Raw genomic sequence first — 24559 nt, 5'->3', positions numbered from 1 at the left:
GTTGGCCAGGTACTAATCCTCAACACAGGTATATTTCCTGGCCTAAGGATGTGTTCTTATAAACTGTCATTTAAGCGTTGCAGGGTTTTTTTTCGGCCGTTTTTATAGCCGTTATTTGGCTATATTCCCAATGCCAAAAAGTATGTATTTTTCCCAAAATGAGTGCAAAAATTCCCAATCTACATTCTGAAAAAAAAATCACCAGAATTGCACAAATATTGACCAAATTATGGACAATTTTGTAATGGAAGTATGTTAAAAAGTTGTACAATGTGAAACAAGTGTATGAGAAAGACCTTATTATAACACATCCGTACTATATCCTGTGGGGCTAAATATTTCCCAATTTGGAACATTTACGAGTCGAAATTCCCAATTTTGGGGGTATAGGCTATGTTCCCAGATTAGCTAGAAAAAAACCTGCATTGCAACAGAAAGGCGGTTAGTTTCGATGTTAGATGGAAATATCTTTCTCCAAGTGAACACCAAAAATAAATGCAATATTTGTAATGCCTCAAGTAAATACCCGGTAACTACGATATGGTGTTCACAAGTGAAAGATATTTTGGTGAATCAACAAATTCAAACTAAATTTTCTAGCTCGACTATTCGAAAAATAAGTAGAGCTATCCTACCGTACTCACCACAGCGTCGGCTTCGGTGTCAGTGTCGGCGTCACACCTTGGTTAAGTATTTCGTACCAGTCCATATTTTGACGAAGGCTTTTGAGATAAAGCTTTGAATCGTTCATCACTTGTTTACCATCACCATGTCCAGTTTTAGGCAAGAGTACATAACTCCATCTAGGATTTTGGCTGAATTATGGCCCCTTTTAATAAGTTTTAACTTACAAAACTTGGTTAAGGTTTTGTACCAGTTCATATTTTGTGTAAAGTGTTTGACATAAGGCTTTGAAACTTTTATCACTTGTTTATTATAACAGTCTCTGTTTTGGCTGAATTATGGCTCTTTTTGGACATGGAAATTGGTACAATTTTCGTACAAGTCAGCATTTTGTCAAAACTGTTAGACATGTGGCTTTGAAACTTTGAACACTTGTTTATTATAATAGTCTCTATTTGTAGGTGAGTGAGTACAATTAACTCTGTCAACTATTTTGGCTGAATTATGGCCCTTTTTGTACTTTGAAATTGGTTCAGTTTTCGTACAAGTCCGTGTTTTGTCAAAACTATTTGACATGTGGCTTTTAAACTTTGAACACTTGTTTATCATCATGATTTCCATCTGTAGGCAAGAGTACATAACTCTTTCAATTATTTTGACTGAATTATGGCCCTTTTTGGACTTGGAAATTGGTTCAGTTTTCGTATAACTCCATGTTTTGTCAAAACTATTTGACATGTGGCTTTTAAACTTTGAACACTTGTTTATTGTCATGATTTCCATCTGAAAGCAAGAGTGCATAACTCTTTCAACTATTTTGGCTGAATTATGGCCCTTTTTGGACATGGAAATCAGTTAAATTTTTCATACCAGTCCATATTTTGCCTAACCTGTTCGTCAATTTGCTTTATAACTTTGACCACTTGTTTACTGTCATAGCTAGTCTACATATATAGGCAAGACTACATAATTAGGACAAGGAATTGAGCTCAGTTATGGCCCTTTTTGACATAAAAATTAGTTAAGTTTTGCATACCATTCCGTATTTTGTCTTAACTGTTTGATACATGGCTTTGAAACTTTGAACACTTGCTTACCATCATGGTCACACATTGCCATATAGTGCAAGACTTATTCAAATCCACAAATACAGGTACATTGTCTTACAATAATTTTTCTCCTGTCTAAAAATCTCTGGTAATATTCTGACCCCATACTTCCATCAGTTCTTCAAATAGTCAAGGGCGCTGTCACCAGACAGCTCTTGTTATATTTGATACTTTTCCCAGCAAAAATATTAGATATATTTCACTTTCATTCCATTGATGTTGTAGCTATTTTGTTATTTTCAGTGAATATGATATAGAAGGTTCTTTATAACTAAGGTGAGTCTTTTGACTGATTTAAGGTACTTCCGCAAATTGAAATTAGAAATTCATGTGAAAAATCAGAATCCTCGAAACAGCTTTCGAAATGCAAGGACACAAAAAATATGTGATAAAAGTTGAAAAGATATATCTGTAGGTAAACTTGCGAGCATGAAAGCTACGCTGAACACTATCTCCACAATGCTTTGGAAGAAAATGAGTGAACATTTTTGGTGCAAAATTTCGGTATCGTATGCAACCTAAATTGCTATAAAACATTTATTTTCAAATCAAAGAAATGCCAAAATAGTGCACACGAGCGTTACTTTTTTCAAAAAAATGTTGTTAAACATTCTAATGCGCAAAACACGTGCACAGTTTTTCTAAAATATTTCGCCGCCATGTTTATTTCAAGAAATTAAAAATATGATTGTTCTTTTACCTCAGATTTCCTTAATGAAATATATAGGCCTCCTTATTCATGGTTAGAGATATCCATTTAGTATATTTTAGCACTGCACGATCTCCTTAATCTGTTACCGATCCTTCACATTTAAAGAATAAACGCAATGTGTAATGATAGTTTTTCACTTGACACACCACCTTTGGACAAGAAAGCCGTTTCACTTAAAATTTGTAAGCATCCGCTGGCAAAATATTATTGAAAGATCGGAACTTTTTCTAAAATAAAGTTCAATTTCAATCATTTTCGAAAACTGGAAATATTGCACATTGTGTTGAATACATAAATAAAACAAAAAAACCCAAAATAAACCATTTTAGAACTTTTCCGGGAACTATATGTTTCAGCCGAACAACGCATTTCAAGATGACACAAAACTGATTCCTCTTTGTAAACAGTGTCAAAGTTCACCTGAGGGACATTGCTGAAAAAGTAAAAGTGCTTACTTGTTTTAGTTTTACGTCCTGTGGAAAACAATTAACTTTCAATTTTAAATGCATATAATGTTCTAAAATTATTCCAGTATCAAAAACCGTCCGATCTTTTCCGTGAGAAATAAAACGAAGCAAATTTAAGTATTTGTTTACACTTCAACCATGTGAAATTAAAGGCATGTACTATCACGAGACTCCCGTGCATTTTGAACCTCGTGGTGAATAAACTCAATTTACTTTAAAGTATGGTGTCTCAGTTGAGCCAGTTATTTGTTAATTTCAGAGAACATACATTAAAGAAGTGCTTATGAAATTATATATGTGTGCGCATATTTTCTACTTTATATTAACGACGATAGAAAACAAGTGTGCACTTGGCAAATAGCAAAGCTATTATTTTCAGGTGTATAGTGAACGTTTGTACTCGTTATCCTTGGTTTCGTAGACAGTCTTTGTACTGGACCTCTGCTTCCGCTGTCAACACCGCAGTAATGTAAAGTCAGTGTCCATTTCTATGCCGGAATTTCAGTACACATTTGTTATCATTTTAAATCTATGGAAGTGTGAAAAAATATTATTGTTTAACGAAGAACAGTTACTTTTGAGATATTTCTGATTTTAATCATCAGGTTTTCGTGTGAAAAGTTCAACTGATTGCATTTTGTTTGTTTTGTAGTTATCTACAGTTGTATACAAATTGTATTACCTCCTAACATATTTGGCTGTACATTTTTTCTGCGATTTATTCTCACTGCGTTTTTAAAAACATACTGCATAAATTCTCATATTGTATAATAAGTCGATAGATCAAAACTGGTTAGTTTACGACGCATGAAACATCTAATAAGGAATCACTATACACATCGAACTTGTCCCGGACCGGTCCAGTATGTGGAAATACTGTGGACAAATGTTTCAAGATTGTCTAACAATGTTTGCATATATCATATAAAGCAAATATTTCGATTGTTTTTATAATTAATAAATATAAAATCACGTATGTGTGAGAAAGTTACATTAAGTAATTTCGGTAGTTACTGCAGGAAGTTTCGAAAATTCTATTTGCTCCAAATTTCCTGTGAGATATGCAGCGCGTAAGTACATAAATTCCACTGTAATAAATTAAACCTTTCTTATACTTGCACAATCCTTGAAACGAATTTTTGATCGTTGTCAATCTTGTTCACATTAATTCGGAGACTTTTTTTTTACAATTTTAGGCAGTTTGGTACACCATATATAGAAAAATCATTGTCCGCACATTGCAGTACTTTTATGTATGCTGAAAATAGCAGTATGTACAAATATATTTTCATTTTGATACATGAAGTGGTCAGATTTGAAAGGAGATTTTGTAATAAGTTAAGTTCTATTCAGTAAGACAATTCTCCTATGCACTAATTGAAACTTTGAACTAACTTTTGCCATTCATGAATTTTTAATAAAGCATTTTGAAAGAATTTATAAATCTAACCAAAAATTTGGAAAAATACAGGTAAAATACCTGCTTTGTTTATTTCCAAATTTTAGTATCACTTTTTATACAGCTACTTTTAGTTCAGGTCTTGCAAACTGAGCTGTTTCTGTGCCACGGAACAGCTGCATTTGAAAGCTTTGGTTCACTGTATTTTCACACCTGAAATAAAGGTCACTCAAGATGGCGGAAGTACCTTAACTGGACTTAAATTTAATCGTCTTCTCTTGTCTTTCAAATTCATTACATTATTTGATGTTCTCTAACAAATTTATAGCATACTTTACTGGAACAATATAAGCAATATTATGCTATAACATTCAAACTGATTAGAATTTTTTCATGGAGAAACACCAAATTGTCTTCAGAATGAAATAACTACCAATATACTTCTCAAAACATACTGGTTCTTTATTACTCAGACAGAATAATATACGAGGTGTGCATTTTGGAAAAACTTCATATCTTCAGATCCTTATTCCTCGAAATTTGATGAAATGGATTGATACAACTACAAAATTACACAAAAATCAGTCCCTTTCTCCACTACCCTATCCCCACTGATATTTACAATTTCAGAGTATATGTTTGATGTATTAAGTTATGAGAAGTTTGCATCAGTTCATTTCAAAGACATTGCCAAAATCTTTTGCAAAAATATGGTGTTTTATCCCTGTGACAACATTTTAACCTTTACCCTGCTAAATTTCTAAAATGGACTGGTCCATCATTGAATTTGGACAATACCATTTGTTATTTTAAGGGGCGTTTACTGAAAATTTACTGACTGAATAGCGAACAGTGCAGACCATGGATGTGCAGGCTGATCTTGGTCTGCACTGGTCGCAAAGCTGCCAGCAGGCTAAAGGTTAAATAAGATATATCATAATTATGTATCATTAAATTTACAGCACAATATTGCATCCTGCGTTTTGTTATAAATTTAGTATAAATATATTTTAAGTGCAGCATGCATAAACAAAAAACATGTATGAAATTTAGCTCTTATAATTCTCTTGTGTAGGATATGTAACTCTTGTTGGTCTTACTAAGATTTACTATATAAAGTGTTACCTCCCTTATAATGTATTATACTCTCTATTGGAGATGTCAAAATTGAGAAATTAAATAGAACATGTGTAGATTATTATCATTGATTAAATTGATTAGATAATTTTTATAAAATGCTTATAAAATATAATTATATTAGGTTTGGAAACATGTACACGTATTGTTACATAGAAGAACTGAAATTGCAGCCTTCATGATAAATTATAATGAAACAACTTGTGACCCATGAAAATAAAAAGTTGCAGCTGATATTTTTGGTTCTTACTAAAATGACGCAATGTAAAAATGTGGTTAGGAAATATGTGAACGAAACAGTAACAATTAGTGGCTGGTTCTTTTTGATATTGTGTATGGCAGTAAAAACAGTCATTAAAATCTGGAGAGAAGACAAGAAAATAGTTAATGAAGACATAATTTGTATAAGTTAATTATATTTTATGATGCGCTCTTCAGTTATGCTGGAGAAGTGCTCTGATTTTGGCATCTTGTGCATTTTTACATGCCTTTGATATCTGAGGAGTGCGCAGCTGGTGAGGTAAAATATCTGTAGATTCACGGGAAAGCTGATGCTGACATCTTGATTGACATCATACTGTAGCAACATCTGCTAACATGTCTGCGATATGGTCTACAGAATTTTCAGTTTTTAGAAAGAAGTTTTTTCATTACCTTCAGTGTAGCATCTGTTGGTGAAAATGATTTAAATTGTAGTTTTAACTTCCTCATCAATGTCTAAAAACCACATTTATTCCAGTAAAATAGGAAGCTCATGATAAATTAAGAAGAAAGACATAATGATATTTCTAAGCATGTTCAAGCTTTTAAGAGCTCATACAAATTTATTAGTAACCTTAAGTTTGGATTGGCTTCCATTATGAAAAGCTCATTAATTTCCTGTAATATGAAAGGGTTTCAAAAAGAGTATAGGGGAAAACATCAGTGTGTACTCTAGTGTCAACAACTATGATACAGTCTTGTTTTTGTTGCATATGAATGTTGATAAAATCGTTCAAGATAATATTTTATAAGGCTATAAATTTTTAATGGACACCTGCTAAGTGGTTTTTTACTTTCTACCTTACATTTAGGTATGTTAAGGCATAGTTAAGAAAAAAATCACTAACAGCTTGTAACCTTTTTATAACTTTTAGAATAATACATTATGCTGCTGAACTTGCTGGCAGAATCCATCCTGGTAGACTTTTCGAGGTGGGAAAAGGTCATTAGATTTTCACCAGAATGAGTACTGGTTTTCTACTCTGACAAATTTTCTTTGGTAGGTATTGCTTTGGGGTAACTGGGTCCCCTGCAGCCATGGTCACTAACTTTAAAACTCTTGTCCTGGATGTGCAGAATGTCTGTGATTGTGCAGGTACCTGCCTATGCCTGAAATAATGCCAACAGTGCACGTGCAGTCTTAACCTGATAGAAAAATCTTCAAAATTTTAGTTTTTGCACATTGTTTTAAATTGACATGGAAGGCATGTTAAGGATTGCTTCTTAAATTGAGCAGTACTGATTATAAAATAATTTTGACTGCCAGTGTGATTATGTAATGCAATCTAAGTTACATGCCTAATATTAAAGTAAACCCCACATTCCCCACCCCCTCCCACCCACTTAGGTCATTTTGCTCATTTGGAATTGTACTACTCTGTGTTGATGAAACTTTAGAATAAGCAGTCAAATATGCTGTTTTGTGTGTGTGTGTGCGTGTGTGTGTGTGTGTGTGTGTGTGTGTGTTCAAGTTTAACGAGGGTTTTTTTTCGACATTTTTTTCAGTCAATTAAATGACGGTGTCTACTCGTAGCAGTGAGCACGTGCCAAATTTATAGTGCTGCCACACTAGAATATCACGCCGTTGACACATGACATGATACCCCACGCAGTCACATTATACTGACACCAGGGCTGACCAATTCTAGCATTGTCCTTTTAATGCTGGGCGCCAAGCGAGGAAGCAACTAGTACCATTTTTTAACATCTTCGGTATGACGCGGCAAGGAATCGAACCCATGACCTCCCGCACTTAAAGCGAGCACTCTACCACTAGGCTACAGAGGCTGTGTGTGTTAATGCTGCTTTGTGTATGAGTTATATGTTTGTAATATCATTGTTGAGTCCTAATATTAAGGTATATACCCAATATTAAGGTGGATCAGAGGTGGCAGAAGCCCGCCCGCTTAGCTCAGTAGGTAAGAGCGTTGGTCTACGGATCGCGGGGTCGCGAGTTCGATCCTCGGGCGGGGCGTATGTTCTCCGTGACTATTTGATAAACGACATTGTGTCTGAAATCATTAGTCCTCCACCTCTGATAATTCATGTGGGGAAGTTGGCAGTTACTTGCGGAGAACAGGTTTGTACTGGTACAGAACCCAGGAACACTGGTTAGGTTAACTGCCCGCCGTTACATGACTGAAATACTGTTGAAAAACGGCGTTAAACCCAAAACAAACAAACAAAAGAGGTGGCAGATTAAGGTTGAAAAAAAACATATTATTATTCATTTATATTAGAATACTGGTTAACACCATGATTTAGTATAAAGCTTCATACAGGAACCCCCATTCATAAAAGGTTTCTTCTACAGTAGGAAGTTGTTGAAAGATCAGCTGCAGCCATTCATGGAAAGTTCAAGTGCATTATTTATTGCCAAATATGGCTGTGAATGTTTGGCCTATACAAGGATTGGTGGAGAGCGACAAGGATTTCCTTCTCAGTATGGCAGGTTATGATTATTGGACATGTTTTGCTAATACTGTAAACTGGGATATTTTCACAGGGATCATATCTTTGCATGTATTAGTGCACACATATAACATGTTACAGTACACATGTTACAATGTACATTTGTTCCATAGCACATGTTACAGTAAAAAGATATCACATGTTACACTGCAACCATAGCACATGTTACAGTGCACACATGTTACACTGCAGCCATAGAACATGTTACAGTTAGAACATGTTACAGTACAATGATAGCACATGTTACACTGAAACCATAGCACATGTTACAGTTCAACCATAGCACATGTTATAGTGCACATATGGTACAGTACAATGATAGTACATGTTACACTGCAACCATAGCACATGTTACAGTGCACGCATGTTACAGTAAAACCATAGCACATGTTACAGTGCACGCATGTTACAGTAAAACCATAGCACATGTTACAGTACAATGATAGCACATGTTACACTGAAACCATAGCGCATGCTACAGTGCAACCATAGCACATGTTACACTGCAACCATAGCACATGTTACAGTACAATGATAGCACATGTTAACAGTGCAACCATAGTACTTGTTACAGTATAACCCATGCATATGTTACAGTAAAACCATAGCACATGTTTCATATGATACAGTTCAACTATAGCAGATGTTTCACTTCAACCAAAGCATATCATTGCATATGTTACACTGCAACTATAGCACATGTAACAGCACAACCATAGCACATACTACAGCGCAACAATGGCACATCCTACTGTACAACCATAGTACATGTTACAGTATAACCATAGCACATGTTACAGTGCACACATCTTACAGTACAACCATAGTACATGTTACAGTACAACCATAGCATATGACATTACAGCAAAACCATAGCATATGTTACAGTACAACCATAGCACATGTTACTGTGCACACATGTTACAGTACAACCATAACACATAGTACAGTATAACCATAGCATATGTTACAGTACAACCATAGCTTCTGTTACAGTGCAACCTAGCATATATTACAGTACATATAGCACCTGATGCAGTACTCACAGTATTGTGCTATGGTACAGTTTTCACATATAGTATATGTTATAGAACACATATGATATAATAGAGTTATTATTACCTTTGGCCTGGAGGCCGCAGGTATATTGGAATGCAACAAGTAGTGTAGTACATGGAGACTGGGCGATTACACGCGACTTTTTACAGACATATGATTGGCTAATCGCATTTATGGAGCGCCGTTTATGCAATATAAACTTGCATAGATAATTTTTTACGTAAAACTTACTAATAGTAAAAAATCACATTTAGATACTGTTTTATTTAGCATATTTTGTTTATGAACAGCAATAAACTATGTATTTTATTTTTTGATGAAATTAATTTTGATTTCGTCAATCTCCGTAATTTTTCGGAAAGGAAACCTGCGATACCACGAGATTTTTTACAGAAAATCACATTTATGGAACGCCGTTTATGCAATATAACTTGCATAGATAATTTTTTACGTAAAATTATTTAATAATAGTAAAAAAAATCAGGTTTAGATACTATTCCATTTAGTATATTTTGTCTATGAACAGCAATAAATTATGTATTTTATTTTTTGTTGAAATTAATTTGGATTTCGTCAATCTCCGTAATTTTTCGGAAAAGAAGCGTGTCTGATCTTTATAAATTTTGGCCGCAGGAAACTTTTCGACTTGTAACAGTAGCTTGATCTTGGATGCTGTATTCAGCTCGAGTGGATATTGCCAGGTCGGATCATATGAGGCATGTAAGTGCCCTGTGGTGATACGTCCTGGCAAAATCCATGAGAGTCAAATACAAAATCCCAGATCTTGCTCCTTTTATTGTATTCCTCAACCTGTTTGTTGTTTTGTTATCAGACAAAATCTTCACTGCATGTTTATCAGTGTAATAATAGAACTGATTGTAGTTTGTTGTGTGCACTATTTAGAGATGCATATTAAATGACAGGAGTCTGGCAACATACAAATATGGATTTTTTTCTGCCTGTTGGTATTTGCTGCCCTATTTTGACAGTATTTATATAGGTATACATATAATGAAATATTTGAAATATGTTCATGAATGGTTCTGGAATCTGTTTGAAATACATTTTCCCAGTTTTGACATGAGTGAGACAGAATATGTTATATACTGTTCTTAGCACATATTTTTCCTATTCTACAGCATTTATGAATGACCACTTTGGCAAATATTTCTTAATGTAAACATCATAAATGCATAATGTGTTTTTTATTGACATTATCCATGAAAACAGTGAAACTCCTTTATGAGTCATGTAACAGAAAGATTAGTTACATTATCAGTAAAATCTTTGTTCACCATTAGTTATCAGTTTTCTCAGTATTGTTGATATAATGGAAGAAAATTGGGTTTTGTCGTCAAGGCTTGATGGAGTCAGGATAGTTACCATGCCACATCCCATCTGCTGTTAATTAGTGATTCATTGATAATGCTGGAAATAAACTGACAAAAGTGCACATGCAGATAATTCTGTGTTTGGGTTTTTTTGTGTGTAACTGTCTGTGTTTCCCTTCAGAACTCAGGAGTTTGTAATCAAAATTTCTTTGTTGTTAGGGAATAGGATTTACACTGTAGAGACTGACGTTGAAATGGTTAAGTCACAAAATTTGCTTCATGGATTGAAACATGTGATGTTAATAATGGGACTTTATGAGTTAGGGTTTATCTCAGAAATTTGCTGACTGATAACCATCAACCCTCATCAGGAGTATGGAGAAGCTTGGAAAATATGTGTGTAAAAATTGCAGTTAATATAACACACTGAGATATATCTGTTTATAAAATCTCTGCCCAGGAGTAGTAATTGTACAGAGAGCCAGTCCATATGTGCGTGAACTACACGCCAGTGCTGTATACAGTGAATGTTTGTGGTTGACTCACTTTAAACCAAGCAACAGGCTTCCTGTGTGTTGGAAAGTGTTTCGTACTGTATTTCATTACTCATATAGGATCATATTTATGCATTGAACAAAATGGCTGCCACAAATACAAGTGTTACTGGAGTAGCACAGCCGGTTGGTTCACGAGGTCCAGCTCCACCGCTACCGGAGAAACCACCATCAGTGGCGGAAAGAACACGATTGTTACGTTCAAGTTTTCGTAAAGATGAGGTGGAGAAGCCACGTATGGACTTAAACAGATCCAGCCCTCTGTCAGAGGTAACAAGGTCAGCAGGATCATCAGTCTCAAGTTTAAATTCTCACACAAACGGAGATCGTGAAGAATCTCCACCAACTTTTGTTAATGGAGTTTCGCCAAATAATGTGCCTGTTAAACCGACAGTGCCACAAACAGTGTCAGCAACAGTGCCTACCATGGATAATAGAGACGCAGAAAAAGAGGCAGAAAAACAAGCTGCTGTAAGTTGTAACTTCACAGAGTTCTTTATTTCTTGTTGTCGGGATAGATGTGTATAGAGAGCTTGTTTTGCAAAGAAATTTTGTGTGTAATTGTTGTAAAATTTGGCTTATCCAGAAGTCCGAAGGTCAAATGATCTACATTTTGAAACATGTCGAGTCATATGGTAAGGATTAGGGAAATTATGTTCCTTCATTCTGGCAGGCATCGGGACTAGCAGACTTTCAGACTACTGATTTGGCCACAGCATTTGCTTTCTAGACAGAGTTTGGCAGTGGTGGTCACACTTTTTTAGCTTGACTATCCTATTTTAATGTCTGTGTCCACATTTTGATATTTCATAAATTATGCCTGCTTTTTACTTAAAATTTCAAGTTTAATTTTTGATGCACTTTCACTCTTCCTCTATTATTACGAAATGAATTTGATTCAGACTTAAAATAGTTCTTCCTGATCACCACCCACAACATATGACACAAGGGCTTGAATAATAAATAAGTCTTGAAATAGGACTGGTGCCCTTTTTACTTAGAATTTCTGGTTAATTTTGATGCACTCTTTGTAACTGTTATGTCTCCCACCTCCGTCCACATTAAGCTAAAAATGTCTGGCTTTCACATGTCAAACTGCTGGCTGGATTTCAATGAAACTTGACAGGAGTGGTCAGTATCAAGCCTAGTTGTGCATATCGCCGGCTTGTTTTGCTTTGATGCACAATTTGCCGCAAGAGCTAAAAATAGAAAAATCTTGTCTGGCTTTCACAGGTCAAACTGCTGGACAGATTTTGACGAAACTTCACAGGAGTGATCAGTACCAAGTTTTGCATATTGCCGACACATTCCGCTTCGCTGCACTAAATGGCTGCCAGAGCTTAAGGTATATATATGGTGGGGGGGGGAGATGTTTTTGTGACAAAAACACTTTCTAGTTTCTAAATGAATTTGATTCAAACTTAAAAGATATAAAACAGTTCTTCCACCATTTGACATTAGGGCCATAACTCTAGAATTAATATTTCTTGAATTACCCCCCACCCCCACTCCCCACCCTTTTTACTTAAGAGTTTCTTAATAATTTTGAGATTTTGAGGCACTTTTGCTATCTGTTATTTCCAAGCGGATTTGATGCAAACTTGAAATAGTTGTTCATCATCATCACCCACATAATATGTCCTAACTCCTGGTCAGCTATTTGTTAACCATACCCCCTTTTACTTAGAATTTTAGATTTAATTTGTGATGCACTTTCACCTTATCAGTTATGGCTAAATGGATTTGATTCAGACAACTTGAAAAAATAATTGTGTTCCACATCATAATGACACATGGTTCATTACTCTGGCAGAAATGTTCCATGAATTCAGTCACTTTTTGTGATTAGAAATTTAGTTGAGACGTGCCATGAGAAAACCAACATAGTGGCTTTGAGACAAGCCTGCGCATCCAAGTCTATTGCAATTAGAGAAACTGTTAGCGAACAGCATTGATCCTGACCAGACTGCGCAGGCTGGTCTTGATCCTTGCTGGTCACAAAGCCGCTATGTTGGTTTTCTCATGGCACGGCTCAGTTTATTTTTTATACACTTTCACTCTGATATTATATACTCAGATTACTAAAATTTGAGTTGTCCAGCTTCGCACGTGAAATATTAGTCACTCGATCTAGTGATAGCTCCAACTTCCTTAAACATGCCCTTTTTCATTATCTTGCATTGAAATAGTTGAGTTTGCTGTCTCCTGTAGCAGCTCTTATTGTTAATTAATCTCCTAATATAGATAACATTGTGAAATTAAGTGGATTCTGCCAGTGGTTGTGTTTTACTTTAAGCTAGTATTGTTCAAACAGTATTTCAAGGCCAGAGCTTCACTGTTTATTGGGTAGAACTGTGCAGCAATGACATAGCCAGAGCATGGCAGTTTCTATATAGACAGTTCCTTCAATTATAGTTTGGCATGTTAAAGCAAATAGTTTGGCATGTTAAAGCAAAATAAGGAACTTAATATATGTAGATATATTGTATACATGATTCTGTTTCATGTAAATGGAAAGAATGTAACAATGCAGTCTTATTTCCTTTTAATGATTAATTTATTCACCACTTGTCTTTACATGTATTAAATGACAGTATTTTATGCATATCCAATGTTTCTCTGACTCAGCTATTCATCTTTAAATTTCTCTTCTTAAAGGACAGAGTTTGCTCCCCTGCAGAGTAAGCACAGTTTGAGGACTGAGTTTTCTCCCCTGCAGGGCAAGTACATTTAAGAACAAGAGTTTGCTTTCCTTCAGGACAAGTATTCATAAAGGACTCTGAATGACATCATGCTGAAAAACTACTTTATACAGGTCAAATCAACATCAAACAAAAACAGTCAAATTCATTACACCTCTGCCTGACACCCCTCTTACACCTCTCTCACTTGTTTTACACCTCTCGAATTACCTCTCTTATCTCACACCTCTTGTTGACCTTATTTGTACCTGTCTTACACCTATTTTTCCTCTCTTACACCCCCTTTTTCACCTTGGTAGTTGTTTGTTAGTTTTTTAGACTGTACTAACTGGGTAAAATACTGTAGAAAAAAATGACAATGTTCAATGTGAGCTTTCCTGTATTGTTGACCTAATACTTGAGTCTGGGAGCCAGTTTGGGAACCAGAATCTGATTATATCTTGCTAATTTCAGCAATTTAATCAAATCATAAAGAGGTGTGTATCAACAGGGCTGTGACATTTTAGCTCTTGATAAAATAATTTGCAGTCTAGGAATCCGGTTATTATACTATATAGATGCCCGACTTTTTTTTTATTTGAAAAAAAAAATGTGCACTAGGAAAACTGGCGAGTGCTGAGAAGCAGGGTGCCCAGCTGGAGAGCATTGCTGTGATTTAGTGTCATTGAAGTGCAGATTTCTCATATTTATTCCAGAAGTGGAGCTTAACCAATCATTTATAGTAAAAAGGTGACCGCAGTTTGCCATCAAGAGGGGACCTCTAACTCACCCTGTTTCCTTGTTCTTTTAGGAAAAACATTTTATATGGCCTATCTTTCAACATTCTAAAATTTGATGTGAACAGCAGTCAATTAATGTGCAAACAAATACCCTCAGGAACATAGCTCCTGCCAACAGTGTCATACTGTAAACTAAAAAAGCGTACCATTGCAACATTATCAACAGGTACCAGGGGTCAAATTTAACAATAGTTTGTACTAGCTGAAATTAGCTAGTGCCCTTTTTGATCACTAGCTAAAATGAAAAGCTACCAGCTAAAGTTAATAATATTTAATTACTCTATTAATATTTTACTGACCAAAACTGACTGGATCTCTGTTAGTAGCTAGTCACAAACAAAAATGTTTTCCATTAGCTTAAAATAGCTTGTGCCATTTTTGTTGAACAATAAAATATCATAAACATAAATGATAACGTTCCTTTCATGAAGAAAAATTTGTACTTTCAAAACAATTATAAACTTTATTAAAGCTCTGAAGACATTTGCTTGTCATATTATTGACTAGTTGTACAGTTAGCTAGTTAGCTAGTTAGCTAGTACATTTCAAACCCACTAGCTATTTTAAAATTCCACTAGCATTTAGCTTGTATGCTTGTCTAAATTTGAACTCTGGTACGGTACCCGCTTTGATAGGTTAGGTGCCCTTTTTAGCTTGTCTGATCTTTAAAAAAAAATCATTGAGGTATTTTCGAGGTGTTGTCGTCATTTGAGCGTCGGCGTCAGCGTTTGTTCATATTTAGCTCACCTGAGCACGAAGTGCTCAAAGGTGAGCTTTTGTGATCGCCCTGTGTCCGTCATCCGTCCGTCCATCATCGTCGTCAACAATTTGACTGTTAACACTCTAGAGGTCACAATTTTGGCCCAATCTTAATAAAACTTGGTCAGAATGTTACCCTCAATAAAATCTTGGACAAGTTCAATATTGGGTCATCGGGTCAAAATCTAGGTCACCAGGTCAAATCAAAAGAAAAGCTTGTTAACACTCTAGAGGTCACAATTTTGGCCCAATCTTAATGAAAATTGGTCAGAATGTTACCTTCAATAAAATCTTGGACGAGTTCGATATTTGGTCATCTTGGGTCAAAAACCAGGTCACCAGGTCAAATCAAAGGAAAAGCTTGTTAACACTCTAGAGGTCACAATTTGGGCCCAATCTTCATGAAACTTGGTCAGAATGTTACCCTCAATAAAATCTTGGACGAGTTTGATATTGGTTCATCCGGGGTCAAAAACTAGGTCACCAGGTCAAATCGATGGAAAAGCTTGTTAACACTGTATAGGCCACATTTATGACTGTATCTTCATGAATCTTGGTCAGAATGTTAATCTTGATGACCTTAAGGTTCAGTTTGAATCTGGGTCATGTAGGGTCAAAAACTAGGTCACCAGGTCAAATCAAAGGAAAAGCTAGTTAATACTCTAGAGGCCACATTTATGAACATATCTTCATGAAACTTCGTCAGAATGTTAATCTTGATGATGTTAAGATCCAGTTTGAATCTGGGTCATGTAGGGTCAAAAACTAGGTCACCAGGTCAAATCAAAGGAAAAGCTAGTTAACACTCCAGAGGCCACATTTATGACCATATCTTAATGAAACTTGGCCAGAATGTTAAACTTGATGATTTTTAGGTGAGATTAAAATCTGGGTCAGGTGGGTTGAAAAACTAGGTAACTAGGTCAAGTCAAAGGAAAAGCTTATGAACACTCCAGAGGCCACATTTGTAACTGTATCTTCATGAAACTTAGTCAGAACGTTAATCTTGATGATCCTAAGGTCAAGTTCGAATCTGGGTCATGTGGGGTCAAAAACTAGGTCACCGGGCCAAAACAAAGGAAAAGCTAGTTAACACTTTAGAGGCCACATTTATGACCATATCTTAATGAAACTTGGTCAGAATGTTAATCTTTATGATCTTTAGGTCAATAGGTCAGGTGAGCGATACAGGGCCTTCATTGCCCTCTTGTTTTGTTTAGGTTTAGGTCACCTTTTCTCAAAACCTGTAAGAGCTACAGCTTTGAAACTTTGCACACTTGTTTATCATCTTTAGTTGATTATGTTGGCCAAGATCCATAGGTCTCAGTGCCGTTGATAAATAGCATACTGTTGCAGCTTTGCAAACAGGTGCCCTTGATACATAGTAAACTGTTGCAGCTTTACAAACAGGTGCCCTCTGAGGCGCTGTTACATAGCATACTGTTGCAATTTTACAAACAGGTGCCCTTGGTAATAGCATACTGTTGCAGCTTTACAAACAGGTGCCCTTGGTACATAGTATACTGTTGCAGCTTTACAAACATGTGCCGTTGATACATAGCATACTGTTGCAGCTTTACAAACAGGTGCCCTCTGATACATAGCATACTGTGGCAGCTTTACAAACAGGTGCCCTTGATACATAGCATACTGTTGCAGATTTAAAAACAGGTAACCTCTGATATATAGCATACTGTTGCAACTTTACAAACAGGTGTCAACTGATACAAAGCATACTGTTGCAGCTTTACAAACAGGTGCCCTTTGATACAAAGCATACTGTTGCAATGTTACAAATAGGTGCCCTTTGATACATAGCATGCTGTTGCAACATTACAAACAGATGACCTTTGATACATAGCATGCTGTTGCAATGTTACAAACAGGTGCCCTTTGATACATAGCATGCTGTTGCAATGTTACAAACAGGTGCCCTTTGATACATAGCATGCTGTTGCAACGTTACAAACAGATAACCTTTGATACATAGCATGCTGTTGCAATGTTACAAACAGGTGCCCTTTGATACATAGCATGCTGTTGCAACGTTGCAAGCAGGTGATCTTTGATACATAGCATACTGTTACAAACAGGTGCCCATTGATACATAGCATACTGATGCAATGTTACAAACAGGTGACCTTTGATATAGCATACTGTTGCAACGTTACAAACAGATGACCTTTGATACATAGCATACTGTTGCAATGTACAAACAGATGACCTTTAATACATAGCATACTGTTTTAACTTTAAAAACAAACTGGTGTCTTTTACGGATACAAAGCATACTGTTGTAACTTTACAAACAGGTACCCTCTGATACATAGGATAGTGTTGCAACTTTACAAATAGGTGTCAACTGATATGATTACTTTTGCAACTTTACAAACAGGTGCCCTCTGATACATAGCATACAGTTGAACTTTACAAACAGTTGTCAACTGTCACGCAGTATTCTCCCTTGCAACACTAGGGCAGAATGTGCTGTCATAGTATTCTCCCTTGCAACACAAGGGAACAGTATGGTGTCACGTAGTATTTTAAGGGAAGAATGTTGTCATGTAGTATTCTCCTAGGGGAAGATGTGATGTTTTTAAGTATTTTCGGTAAAAGTTTTCTTACTAAATTACATCAAACACATCTGGCTGATACCTGTATCATCTGATTTATGTAGAACATTATTTTTTGCTGCTGAAAACAGCAAAATGTGATCTATTCAGTACAACAAAAGTGAACATTACCTTCATCTGGTGTCTTGTTATGACTTTTAAATGATAAGGTTGACAGCGAAATTTTTAGGCTTATAAAAAGTAAATTGAATATGTTGTGTTTGTAATGAGATAGAAAAACTAGAAAAAAACTTTCGTGACTTGGGCGTGAGTGGTGTTGCACATTTCATTACCTCTCATGAACAGGCTCAATCAAACCAAGTCCTTGGTTGCTTTCTATGCTGCCAAACTTTAAGGATCTCTGATTATTAACTATCACAACAGCAGGGTGATGGCTGTAAAAAAATCCCTGTACTTGGATTTCGTGTTGTAATATTTTCTGGTCCTTTGGGATCATAAACTTCATTCATTTTCACAATAATAGAATTCCATTTAAGCATGTGCTAGGGGGCGTGAGTGGTGTTGCACTTTTCATTACCTCTCATGAACAGGCTCAATCAAACTGAGTCTGCTATTCTGTTGCATGGTTGCATTCTGTGCTTCCAAAATGTTGTTTGTTACTGTTCAGAAGCTAATGTATTCATAGAATATTTTAAAGATGTAATGTAGAGATACATGTGAGAGATGCTGTGCAACTGCAGGATTATTCCAGCAAAAAGAAAGTAGTGCATATTTCTTAATGCAAAGCTAATAATCATTATTAGCTCATCTGATTTTTGAAAAAAATGATGAGTTTATTCATCACTTGAGCGTTGTCGCGTCGGCGTCGGCGTCTGGTCGGCGTTGCCTGGTTAAGTTTTATGTTTAGGTCAGCTTTTCTACTAAACTATCAAAGCTATTGCTTTGAAACTTGGATACTTGTTCACCATCAAAGCTGACCCTGTATAGCAAGAAACATAACTCCATCTTGCTTTTTGCAAGATTTATGGCCCCTTTTGTACTTAGAAAATATCAGATTTTTTGGTTAAGTTTATGTTTAGGTCAATTTTTCTCCTAACTATCAAAGCTATTGCTTTGAAACTTGAATCCCTGTTTCACCATCATAAGCAGACCTGTACATCAAGAAACATAACTCCATCTTGCTTTTTGCAAGAATTATTGCCCCTTTTGGACTTAGAAAATCAGTTTCTTGTTAAGTTTTTGTTTTAGGTCAGCTTTAATCCTAAACTATCAAAGCTATTGCTTTAAAACTTGCAACCTTTGACACCATCATAGGCTGACCCTGTACAGCAAGAAACAATACTCCATCCTGCTTTTTGCAAGATTTATGGCACCCTTTTGGACTTAGAAAATATCAGATTTCTTGGTTAAGTTTTATGTTTAGGTAAACTTTTCTCATTAAACTATCAAAGCTATTGCTTTGAAACTTGTAACACTTGTTGACCATCATAAGCTGACCCGTACAGCAAGCATCATAACTCCACCCTGCTTTTTGCAATAATTATTGCCCTTTTGGACTTAAAAATCATTTTCTTGGTTGAATATTATGTTTAAGTCAACTTTTCTCATAAACTATCAAAGCTATTGCTTTAAAACTTGCAACAGTTTTTCACCATCATAAGTGGACACTGTACATCAAGAAACATAACTCTATCCTGCTTTTTGCAAGAATGATGGCCCTTTTTAGACTTAGAAAATCATGGGTAGGACAATATTTCTATTATACAAAAAAAATCAGATGAGCGTCAGCACCCGCAAGGCGGTGCTCTTGTATTAAGTATTCTACTCATATTATCTTATTTATAAGTGATATATGAGCCGCGCCATGAGAAAACCAACATAGTGGATTTGCGACCAGCATGGATCCGGACCAGCCTGCGCATTCGCGCAGTCTGGTCAGGATCCGTGCTGTTCGCTAACAGTTTCTCTAATTCCAATAGGCTTTGAAAGCGGATGTGCAGGCTGGTCTGGATCCATGCTGGTCGCAAAGCCACTATGTTGGTTTTCTCATGACACGGCACATATATTTTTTCTTTATCCCAGTTAAATTGAAGCTATCAATAAAACATATCTGTAGTTGAACCTTCAGCATATTAAGTTTGATATCTTGGTATATGATTTATAAAGGCTTTAATTACAGTTGCCTGATTCCACACACTGTTTACATTCCGTGAGCTCTGGAATGTCTGCTAGAAAGTGGAGGTTTTCAGTAAAATATTTCATATCTGTGGGAATTTAGGAGATACCTGAATGTTTGTGGAAGAGTGATAGATGGTTAGTTTATGATTCAGCCTAGATATGCATGTATTCAGGTTCCCCTTCTAGGATGGTTGATGCAAAATGTTTAGATAATTCCAAAACAACTGAAACAAAAGATAAGCCTAATGATGGGGTGAAAGTTCCCTGCTATAAACACAGCAAGCCTTCACGGAGTTCATACATACCCAGGTATTGTGTATAGTTGCCTCCCTTGTTTTTTTATCATCTTAGGCCATGCCATATAGATTTTTAGGTCTATGTAAAAATATAATGTAAAGTTATTTAAGATTTACAATTCTGTAAGATTAGTTTTGCTAGTGCAGAATGTAGACAGTATGTGATGAAGTGGTCATTTATAATAACTGACAGCTTGATGAGGTCAGTGCATACCTGATCAGTGTTATCATCTATGTTGACATATATCATATAGATAATGTAATCACTCTATATCCAATATATAGGGAGGACAGTCACACACCCTAGGGTTCATTCAGCATGTTATAGCTTTCATGTTGCCCTGTATGGTGCTCTTTAACTTTTATAGTCTTGGTTTTGTTCAGAGAAGATAACTCTTGAATCTTTTTAAATTTTATAAGATTAATGCCCTTTCCTCAACAAAACATTCACATCAGATGGAAATTTGAGATAGTTCAAGTTAGAAAGTAGAAATAATTAAAAATATATTTTTTAAATGAATATAAAAGATTGATTTATTCGGTAGCCAGTCTACTTGAAATATGCAGTTAGACTAGCCATGCCAACAAACAAAAGCGTTAGTCTAAGAGGCACTCTGGATTTATTACAGTTTTTCAGATTTGGGAAACACTATCGTAAGGTAGTTGCTGGCACCAATATAGGAATTTATCTTGCCTCCTACAAGTTTCTTGCATTTCTATTGGTCAATAGACGTCACGTGGAGACAGGATATATTCCATATCCTGCTAGTACATTTCAGATATGAATTTTGATTTAAAAAAATGGCTGCCGCTTTGTTAATTTACAAACTATTAGATTATAGCGTGTAAGTAAAGGGTAGTCGGCAAGATAAATTCGTTACACAGCTTGTCGGTGACAGGATACGGGATATACGCTGTCTCGAAAATCCATATCAGGCGAGAGCGAAGCTCTCGCCTGATATGGATTTCCTCGACAGTGTATATCCCGTATCATGTCACCAACAAGCAGTGTAACTAATATTATTTAATTTCTCAGGTACAGTTATGAAAAAAGCTAGACTGGCAAATAAATGTAATATTTTTTATCAGTTGTAAATTTGAAGTGGTCTGACTGACAGGCAAGCATTCATGGTTTGATAGAGATTGTGGTCAGCCCAGTCATAGCATTATGGAGAGTGCAGTCAGAGTCCATGCTCTCACTTGGATTTGAACCCAAGCTATCTGAATCAGGAGTCAGATGCTCTGTGCCTGCACCGCTGTGCCTCCCTGACCAGGTGATTGCAGACATGTTTTAGTATTGAGTCTAGCAGTAATATTACTAAATGTTACTGTAAATATATTACTGTTTATTAGAGGAAAAGACTGGTAAGAATAAGATTTTGTCCTGTGGTATGAGCATTTATGTATATATATCTCATAAGACTGATATTATAAGGCAAGTCAGCTGAACAGTGACATTCCTGTTCAAATGACGTATTCTATCTCTCTATCGGCTGTACAATCTTACTATTATATTATATTATAGCTATATTACTAGATATTTATGAAACCTTACATTGTAATAAGAGATTACGATAAAATAGTTTTCTGTCACAATTGGACCATGCATAGTATGCGATTTTATTGTCACTGTTGAGTTTATTAAACCATTACGGGGGTGTCTCAGGTACTTATTGTTACAATTAACCAAAAATAGTGTTTGTGAATGTACAGTGTAGTGTTAGGTTGTAGAAGTTAAGTCTCGGCCTAATCTCTTCCTTTATTTGGAACGAAGTTAAACTCCTGTATTAATGGAATACATAAAGTCCTTTACTGTACATGGATTGAGCTTAATGTAAGTACTCTTTCTAAATTTTAAGAGTAATATTGTAACTTCTTTGTTTTAGGAAATGTTTATAAAGGGAAAGTACTACTTGAAACTATTTCTTGTATAGGTAGTAATTATCTCCCCTAGTATTTAGTGTAAGACAGAAAAATTAGGATGATATTGATTAATAATGCTGATAATGCAGCCCTGGGGTGCATTATATGACACAAGAATAGATAAACTTAAATACTTGTCTGTCATTTCATTGCTTTGGGGTAAAACTGAGTGAGACACCACATTTTGATTGGTCAAGACTAAGTAAATCACCATATGTCACTTAAATGTGCCATATTTGCTGTAAAATATAAAGTAATGGTAATTAATTGTTTGTATTTGTCCTTTATTGTGTGCTTTAAGCTGTTCTGCATACAGTGTACCCTTTGACTGGATTTTAACATACAATTTTGTATAGTTTGCTTCATAAAGATAATGTGGAAGTAAGATAAGATTTGAGAAAACGCCTAGTTGCACATTTTCCCACTTAAATCTTTACATGTTACATGCATAATATTTTTATCACAAAAGTTTGCCTCATTCCCTGACATTGAGATAATATATTTTCTCAAGGATTCTTGAGAATTTCAAATCTTTGATAAATCTATCCAGGTTTTTATACATCTGTTTAGATTTAGCTCCATGAGATAATTTCTGAGATGAATATTTTGGAATGAGTCAGAATATTTGAGTTGAACAGTTGTGCTTCTAAAGTTAGAAGTGTTAGTGTGTAAGAACTCAAAATCTGCCATTATTGTCTTTAAGTTGAGGCAGTTTTTTTGAAAGACATTGTTACAAGTACTACAGAAATAGAAAATGGATATATTGGATAATAGACTTGCGTCATCGCTGGAGGGGTTGAATACAGAGGTAACTAATGTAATCTGTTCCCAATACATATTTAGCATTGATTTTTGTGATAGAAGAATGTTTTGTATTCTCTGTACAGGAAATGCATATAGTTGTTCAAAATTAGAGCGCTGTAAAATTATGCATACATTTTGAACTCAAATATGTAGGATTTATAATCATGATAAAAGGCAAGTTATATTTCTACTGTCATAAAGAATTCGTTCTATTTATTGACAAATATCCATGTTTGTTCAGTTACATCAATGTTGAACAGAAGAAAGTGGGTTATTGATCCACTATTACTTACAGGTTTTACAAAAGATGATACAGGATATCCACACTGGTAGGCAGGTGTCAGCTGTTTTGGCAGTAGTTTACTACATCAGCAGTATACCATCAGCAGTATACCCTATATAGCAATATACTGTCGACAACAATATATTGTGTACAGCAGTGTACTGTCCAGAGCAGTATACTGTCTGCAGCAGTATACTGTCTATAGCAATATACAGTCTGTATCAGTATACTGCAGTATACTGTCTGCAGCAATATACTGTCTACAGCAGTATACTGTCTACAGCAGTATACTGTCTATGGCAAGATACTGTCTACAGCAAATTACTGTCTATGGCAATATACCGTCTACAGCAAGCAATGTACTGTCTTCAGCAATATACATTCTGCAGCAATATATTGTCTACAGTAATATACTGTCTTCAGCAATATACTGTCTATAGCAGTTTACTTTCTAAAGCAGTATACTCTCTGCGGCAATATACTGTCTACATTAATATACTGTCTGCAGCAATATACTGTCTACAGCAATCTACTGTCTACAGCAATATACTGTCTGCAGCAATATATTGTCTTAACATAAACTATTTCGAATTGTATAGGAATTGTTTATTGAGTGTAGTGGATTCTATTGTGTTAAAATTATTTATAAAAAGCAACAAGGTGTCAGCATAATAACATGTAAAACCAAAAAGGTAAGCCATTCCTCTCTAACTTTAATTGAGCAGGTCCCTGCATAAAAATGAAACATTAATTGGACATGGAAATAAAATATCACTGATCAAAGATTTTCTTGATATCTCCTGTGATAGGACCAGCTAATTTGACTACCATCATAGGTAGTAACTTCCAAAAGCCTGCACCCTTCACTTTAGTTCTTGACTAGGCTATATACCTGTCTGGCTATATATACTAGTAGAGCTATATACTAGTTTCTATCTATGTACTAATCTAGCTATTTACTTGTCTAGCTATATACTAGTCTAGCAATATACTTGTTTAGCTATATATACTAGTCTAGCAATATACTTGTTTAGCTATATCATGGTTTGCACAGGCCATGAAAAGTCCTTGAATTTGATGCCTACTCCTTGAAAACTACTTGAATTTTGTAACAGTCAGAAACTACTTGAAAACTAC

General features: G+C 35.5%; 1 protein-coding gene across 3 annotated transcripts in view; it reads left to right on the top strand.

Moving 5' to 3' along the window:
- The window catches only part of LOC123548537 (septin-7-like), a 76993-nt gene that overhangs the window by 16451 nt on the left and 35983 nt on the right, over positions 1-24559 (top strand). The window contains exon 1 of one of the 3 annotated variants that reach the window (XM_045335863.2): positions 10560-11596. The exons of 1 other annotated variant lie outside the window; for it this stretch is intronic. In XM_045335863.2, coding sequence (XP_045191798.2) covers positions 11210-11596 — 387 coding nt within the window. In that variant the 5' untranslated portion in view covers positions 10560-11209. Of the gene's footprint in view, positions 1-10559; positions 11597-23023; positions 23144-24559 lie in introns of those variants that run through there. One more of the 3 variants, XM_053546212.1, reaches the window with a different exon arrangement.

The sequence above is a fragment of the Mercenaria mercenaria genome, chromosome 6 (assembly GCF_021730395.1).
Source record: "Mercenaria mercenaria strain notata chromosome 6, MADL_Memer_1, whole genome shotgun sequence".
Classification (NCBI taxonomy): domain Eukaryota; kingdom Metazoa; phylum Mollusca; class Bivalvia; order Venerida; family Veneridae; genus Mercenaria; species Mercenaria mercenaria.
Note: the sequence above shows the minus strand (reverse complement) of the source record. Positions and strands in the feature narration are given on the sequence as shown.